General features: G+C 46.8%; 1 protein-coding gene across 1 annotated transcript in view; it reads right to left on the bottom strand.

Annotated features, from left to right (window-relative positions):
* The window catches only part of LOC310792235 (ADAMTS-like protein 2), a gene marked incomplete at both ends in the record, with an annotated part of 73,633 nt that overhangs the window by 46,010 nt on the left and 20,123 nt on the right, over window positions 1-7,500 (bottom strand). Inside the window, one exon of the mRNA XM_083653963.1 lies at window positions 6,409-6,512. Within this exon, the coding sequence (XP_083510089.1) occupies window positions 6,409-6,512 (104 nt within the window). The remainder of the gene's footprint in view (window positions 1-6,408; window positions 6,513-7,500) is intronic.

Genomic DNA, 7,500 nt, shown 5'->3' with positions numbered 1-7,500 from the left:
CACGCCTATTTCCTCATTGAATGAAACCGCAAATACAAATCTGCGTTGGATATTATTACTGTTCCCGAATGACTGTCTAAAGTGACCACTTTTATCCACACCAGTAATTTCTTTGAAGAGCGGTTTCGTAGGCTATCTACAGCTCTCTATCTACAGTCTTTTGTGGAAGCAATGTGTAATCTATCTCAGTCCAAAATCCGTATGTATAGACCATTTAGGCTCAATGAATAATAATGATCTCATGATGTGTTTAGTCGCACTGATTGAATAATTCCTATAGGCTAATCAATAAAAAAAAGAATAAAAAATAAAAAAAATGCTTCTGAACTGAATCGACACGGTAGCCTAGATAGGTAGGCATAGATTTAATTTATAAAAAATAGCCTATTTTGTGGTCACATATATAGGCTATTGTCAGCAGAGTCGCATATCTCCATATTTCATATAATGATGCTGGAAATATGAAGTTCTATCACATCATACAGGCCAAAAGCAACACAGTTGCAGCTGCAAAATGCAGGAGTAGCCTAGATATGAATCATCTTAATATGGGATCGCCTGTGTGCAGGTGATCCCATATTAAATTGCTTAGATGTAGTAGGCTATTCTAGCATGTAGGCTATGACCATTTCAATTCCAACCCAACGTCAGTCTCAGCTCCGTTGCGCACACGGCACCGTGCGCTTTGGAGACGTTTATGTAACCTTTTTATGCCGGTTTAGTGATATTTCTCCACTCACTATTCAGCTGCAATCGATCAGCGGGGTCAAACAACGTATCTAGGCTACTTGAGAGCACAAAAATTAATATATAAAAACATATTCCAAAGTGGTAAGTAGGGCTTAATTAAAATGTAGCCTGCAACAAGTGCAAGGCTTTAGTCCTTGATTAATTCAACATTACAATTCGTGCTCCTTCCTCATGGGAAACTCGTCCAGAAAGGGGTTGGCCATTTTTCCAAACTGCTGATTCGATTGGTTCGTGGGCGGTGTATTTAAGGTCTAATCTTATCCTTGCAACTTAACCTGCTGCGGACCAGGTTAAGTGTGAAGCATAAGTTGCTATTGAAATATATGTCGGTAAGAAGTTAACTTGCTTTGTAGTACGGCTAAACCAGGTTTAAACCTAAACTTATCAGGATCAACCTAAATCTTGCTTTGTAGTACAGGCCTCAGGTCTGGCTAAACAAACACTACCCAGGTCTGGCTAAACAAACACTACCCAGGTCTGGCTAAACAAACACTACCCAGGTCTGGCTACACAAACACTACCCAGGTCTGGCTAAACAAACACTACCCAGGTCTGGCTAAACAAACACTACCCAGGTCTGGCTAAACAAACACTACCCAGGTCTGGCTAAACAAACACTACCCAGGTCTGGCTAAACAAACACTACCCAGGTCTGGCTAAACAAACACTACCCAGGTCTGGCTAAACAAACACTACCCAGGTCTGGCTAAACAAACACTACCCAGGTCTGGCTACACAAACACTACCCAGGTCTGGCTACACAACCAGACAACCATCTTTTTCCCAGAAGCATTCTTTAGGAGACGACCCATTACAAAATCAAAATGACCCCTAACTTCCACAGCTTCTTCCCAAGAGTTGTCACCTATTTGTCTTTCTTGGTAGGAACAAACACTGACTCAACCACATTTTGTGCTGATAATGAAAAGTGTCTTTGTTTCCATAATGACTAGCTGCAGTAGCTGCAGTAGCTTGAACTGTCAGCAAACAGCACTTAGGTACACTTCTCAGACACTTGGCAGAAACTCCCACAACACACCCAGCTTGCTCTAAACTGACTCCTACCAACTTTACCTTCAAACACAGCCAAAGTGCTCTACACTGACTCCTACCAACTTTACTATATGATACATTATCTATATATATATATATATATATACACACATATATATATTTTTTATCGCGTTAATCGCATGCCGCTATTTTGTCCCTTCGTCGCACCCGTACTTGTAGTCAAGCCATTCGCAGCTGTTTCCTGTCTGTGCAGGCATGGAAGATAAAGACAGCAATATGCTTCTATTTTACTTTAAAAAACTCCCCAAATGGCACAAGTCAAGTAAGGAGCAGTAGTTTGCACCTTGTGTAAAACGAGGTACCGAGTCATTATTCACATGGAAGTGCCAAAGTTTCTAGCTCAGACACAGCCTTCTTCGGCTGTTTCATTTTGGGTTTCGACTGCTCCACAGCGCCGCCGCCGGATGTATCGGTTCCGGAGCGTATACTGCACTGTTTACAATTGTGCATTTATTTTCTATTCAAGATACATTTTGTAGACATTGTTACCTCCCGTCTACATTGCACTTCTATTGAATTGAAAATAAATCTAAAAGTCAAGATCACAAAGTACATTTATTTGCATTCATTTGATTCCCAATCACGACACACTGGTAAGAATGATTAATATCTCATTAAAAATGCTTTGCAATGCAAAATAATGGGATTTTAAACATGCGATACAAAGATGCGATTAATCCCGATTAACTATAGTTCATCGCAAGATTAATCGTTTGACAGCCCTAATATATACATATATATATATATATTACCTTGCTTTGAAAATGTGCTTGACAGTGGGCTACATTTTAAACATAGCTAATGTTACCCTGCGTTATATTGCATTTGAAGGTTAAAGTTATTCTAATGCTGTGTGTGCGTGTGTGTGTGTGTGTGTGTGTGTGTGTGCGCGCGCGTGCGTGCGTGCGTGCGTGCGTGTGTGTGCGTGCGCGTGCGCTGTAACGCACGTGCACTGGAGCACCCACAGATCTTTGCTCCAATACAGATTTGATGCATCTGTCTTTCATTAACATACAAACTGTGCTTCCCCCCCCCTCTCTCTCTCTCTCTATCTGTCTCTGTTTCTCTCTATGTCTCTCTCCCTCTTTAGCCCCGTCCTCCTACACTGTTGAGACGCTAAAGTAGGAGAGACAGCAGGAGAGGTGAGTGGGAGGTCACTGTGTGAGAGTGTCACGTCTAATTGGTCGGAGGAGAAGAGAGGGGAGGACAGAACAAGAGAGGAGAGGAGATGAAAGGAGAGGAGGCCGGAAGGTGAGGAGGAGGAGGAGGAGGAGGAGGAGGGACCGAGTGAGGAGAGGAAACGGAGAGACGAAAAAGGGGGGTGATTTTTCGACGTTTGGAGCTAGACGCTCTCCATCACACTCGAGTGACACAGCAGGACGCCATCTTAGATAGAGCTAGATAGATAACGACTCCTCCAACCCATACGAGCACATAGTTAGTTTGTTCCTACCCTTCTGAAGCCACACCCACAGGAGTGTCGCACGCTTCCAGCATTCATTTGAAAATGTCGGCTAAATTGAGAACGCGTTCATTTGAAAATCTCACTACTACAACTGGGCGGCCGGCGGCGGTTCTGCGGCGCGCGCTGAGGTTCTGCGGCGCGCGCTGAGGTTCTGCGGCGCGCGGTGAGGTCGCGCAGCGGCCAAGCTGCGTCTGCGAGCCAGTCTGAGTGCTTAGAAAAGCGCTATATAAGTCCCATCAATTATTATCATTTCAAAATGTCGGTTCATTTGAAAACATCACTAAGCTTGTGTTTAGGCAACTAAAACAGCTGGTTTAAGCCGGTTAGGCTTAAATAACAAAAACGTTGAAATGTTGAATTTGGAAATGCTCAGATCCAAACACGGCCCTCTGCTGTGAAGAGGTCTTTACGCCCTCCGTCACCCCAACCCCAAGTTCCTTTACTGCTCACCACGCTATTTCAAGAGCAGACTGTTGTTATTTACAGACTAGAGGTCACTTCAGTTTGAAGCGTTACTACAGGTCATAAACGCCGCTTGTATGTTTTTTGGGGGGGGGGACAGGCTCAGAGAGAAGAGGGGAGGAGAGGAGACAGGAAAGGAGAGAAGAGGGGAAGAGAGGAGAGGAGACAGGAAAGGAGAGAAGAGGGGAAGAGAGGAGAGGAGACTGGAAAGGAGAGAAGAGGAGAGGAGACAGGAAAGGAGAGAAGAGGAGAGGAGAGGAGACAGGAAAGGAGAGAAGAGGGGAGGAGAGGAGAGGAGAGAAGAGGGGAGGAGAGGAGACAGGAAAGGAGAGAAGAGGGGAAGAGAGGAGACTGGAAAGGAGAGAAGAGGGGAGGAGAGGAGACAGGAAAGGAGAGAAGAGGGGAGGAGAGGAGAGGAGACAGGAAAGGAGAGAAGAGGGGAGGAGAGGAGAGGAGACAGGAAAGGAGAGAAGAGGAGAGGAGTGGAGACAGGAAAGGAGAGAAGAGGAGAGGAGAGGAGACAGGAAAGGAGAGAAGAGGGGAGGAGAGGAGACAGGAAAGGAGAGAAGAGGGGAGGAGAGGAGAGGAGACAGGAAAGGAGAGAAGAGGGGAGGAGAGGAGAGGAGACAGGAAAGGAGAGAAGAGGGGAAGAGAGGAGACTGGAAAGGAGAGAAGAGGGGAGGAGAGGAGACAGGAAAGGAGAGAAGAGGGGAGGAGAGGAGAGGAGACAGGAAAGGAGAGAAGAGGGGAGGAGAGGAGAGGAGACAGGAAAGGAGAGAAGAGGAGAGGAGTGGAGACAGGAAAGGAGAGAAGAGGAGAGGAGAGGAGACAGGAAAGGAGAGAAGAGGGGAAGAGAGGAGAGGAGAGAAGAGAAGAGGGGAGGAGAGGAGACTGGAAAGGAGAGAAGAGGGGAGGAGAGGAGACAAGAAAGGAGAGAAGAGGGGAGGAGAGGAGAGGAGACAGGAAAGGAGAGAAGAGGGGAGGAGAGGAGACAGGAAAGGAGAGAAGAGGGGAGGAGAGGAGACAGGAAAGGAGAGGTGAGGGGAGGAGAGGAGACAGGAAAGGAGAGAAGAGGAGAGGAGAGGAGACAGGAAAGGAGAGAAGAGGGGAAGAGAGGAGACAGGAAAGGAGAGAAGAGGGGAAGAGAGGAGACAGGAAAGTAGAGAAGAGAGGAGAGGAGACAGGAAAGGAGAGAAGAGGAGAGGAGAGGAGACAGGAAAGGAGAGAAGAGGAGAGGAGAGGAGACAGGAAAGGAGAGAAGAGGGGAAGAGAGGAGACAGGAAAGTAGAGAAGAGAGGAGAGGAGACAGGAAAGGAGAGAAGAGGAGAGGAGAGGAGACAGGAAAGGAGAGAAGAGGAGAGGAGAGGAGACAGGAAAGGAGAGAAGAGGGGAAGGGAGGAGACAGGAAAGGAGAGAAGAGGAGAGGAGACAGGAAAGGAGAGAAGAGGAGAGGAGAGGAGACAGGAAAGGAGAGAAGAGGGGAAGGGAGGAGACAGGAAAGGAGAGAAGAGGAGAGGAGACAGGAAAGGAGAGAAGAGGAGAGGAGACAGGAAAGTAGAGAAGAGGAGTAAAGAGGAGAAGGGGGAGAAAGATGGAGGGCCAGCAGAGAGGGTGGAGAGTTAATCTTGGCTGACAGGAACTTCCGCAACTCTGACAGGGCCAGGTCAAAGGTCACATGACACACACACACACACAGACACACACACATACACACACACGTTGTAGCTCGATTGTAAAAGGGAGTCGAATTATTCCTCGTCATGACAACGCTAAGCTCTTGCTTCATAAGCTTTCAATTTTGAGTGCAAAACTTTCACTAAACATTTGCGACCACAAAGGACTGTCCTCTGCTTCAAGTAGGGGTGGTTCTGAAGGACCACTCTCTGCTTCATGTAAGGGTCGTTCTGAAGGACTGCGCTCTGCTTCGTGTAGGGGTGGTTCTGAAGGTCCACTCTCTGCTTCATGTAAGGGTGGTTCTGAAGGTCCACCCTCTGCTTCGTGTAGGGGTGGTTCTGAAGGTCCACGCTCTGCTTCATGTAAGGGTGGTTCTGAAGGTCCACCCTCTGCTTCGTGTAGGGGTGGTTCTGAAGGGTCACTCTCTGCTTCATGTAAGGGTGGTTCTGAAGGTCCACCCTTTGCTTCGTGTAGGGGTGGTTCTGAAGGTCCACTCTCTGCTTCATGTAAGGGTGGTTCTGAAGGTCCACTCTCTGCTTCATGTAAGGGTGGTTCTGAAGGACCACTCTCTGCTTTGTGTAGGGGTGGTTCTGAAGGACCACTCTCTGCTTCATGTAAGGGTGGTTCTGATGGACCACTCTCTGCTTCATGTAAGGGTGGTTCTGAAGGTCCAGCCTCTGCTTCGTGTAGGGGTGGTTCTGAAGGCCCACTCTCTGCTTCATGTAAGGGTGGTTCTGAAGGTCCACTCTCTGCTTCATGTAAGGGTGGTTCTTCACCTTCACATCGTGCCTTAAAACCGTTGATCGCACACCGACTTGTTGATTATCCCTTATGTATATACTATATACCTTTACATACTGTTTCTACCTGAACTATTAGAAGTGTGTGTGTGTGTGTGTGTGTGTGTGTGTGTGTGTGTGTGTGTGTGTGTGTGTGTGTGTGTGTGTGTGTGTGTGTGTGTGTGTGTGTGTAACATGCATTACCTCTGTATGAGACAGTGTCTCTCCTGACTCCTCACTCCTCCTCCACAGCTGCGGGAGCAGGAGGACCAACTGGACCACTCCCCCCACCACTGAAACACCTCCTCCTGGGACAAAATATACACAGCAAACCATCAAGCAAAAACAGTCAGTATAAAAGCCAGTAGAGCTCTCACTAGAAACAGTCAGTATACAAGCCAGTAGAGCTCTCACTAGGGAAACAGACAGTATACAAGCCAGTAGAGCTCTCTCTAGAAACAGTCAGTATACAAGCCAGTAGAGCTCTCACTAGAAACAGTCAGTATACAAGCCAGTAGAGCTCTCACTAGAAACAGTCAGTATACAAGCCAGTAGAGCTCTCACTAGAAACAGTCAGTATACAAGCCAGTAGAGCTCTCACTAGAGAAACAGTCAGTATACAAGCCAGTAGAGCTCTCACTAGAAACAGTCAGTATACAAGCCAGTAGAGCTCTCACTAGAAACAGCCAGTATACAAGCCAGTAGAGCTCTCACTAGAAGCAGCCAGTATACAAGCCAGTAGAGCTCTCACTAGAAACAGTCAGTATACAAGCCAGTAGAGCTCTCACTAGAAACAGTCAGTATACAAGCCAGTAGAGCTCTCACTAGAAACAGACAGTATACAAGCCAGTAGAGCTCTCACTAGAAACAGTCAGTATACAAGCCAGTAGAGCTCTCACTAGAGAATCAGACAGTATACAAGCCAGTAGAGCTCTCACTAGAGAAACAGCCAGTATACAAGCCAGTAGAGCTCTCACTAGAAGCAGCCAGTATACAAGCCAGTAGAGCTCTCACTAGAGAAACAGCCAGCATACAAGCCAGTAGAGCTCTCACTAGAGAAACAGCCAGTATACAAGCCAGTAGAGCTCTCACTAGAGAATCAGACAGTATACAAGCCAGTAGAGCTCTCACTAGAGAAACAGTCAGTATACAAGTCAGTAGAGCTCTCACTAGAGAAACAGTCAGTATACAAGCCAGTAGAGCTCTCACTAGAGAATCAGACAGTATACAAGCCAGTAGAGCTCTCACTAGAGAAACAGCCAGTATACAAGCCAGTAGAGCTCTCACTAGAGAATC

This window comes from Poromitra crassiceps (assembly GCF_964638095.1).
Source record: "Poromitra crassiceps genome assembly, chromosome: 17".
Lineage (NCBI taxonomy): Eukaryota > Metazoa > Chordata > Actinopteri > Beryciformes > Melamphaidae > Poromitra > Poromitra crassiceps.
The sequence above is the reverse complement of the archived record's forward strand: the minus strand, read 5'-3'. Positions and strand labels throughout refer to the sequence as shown.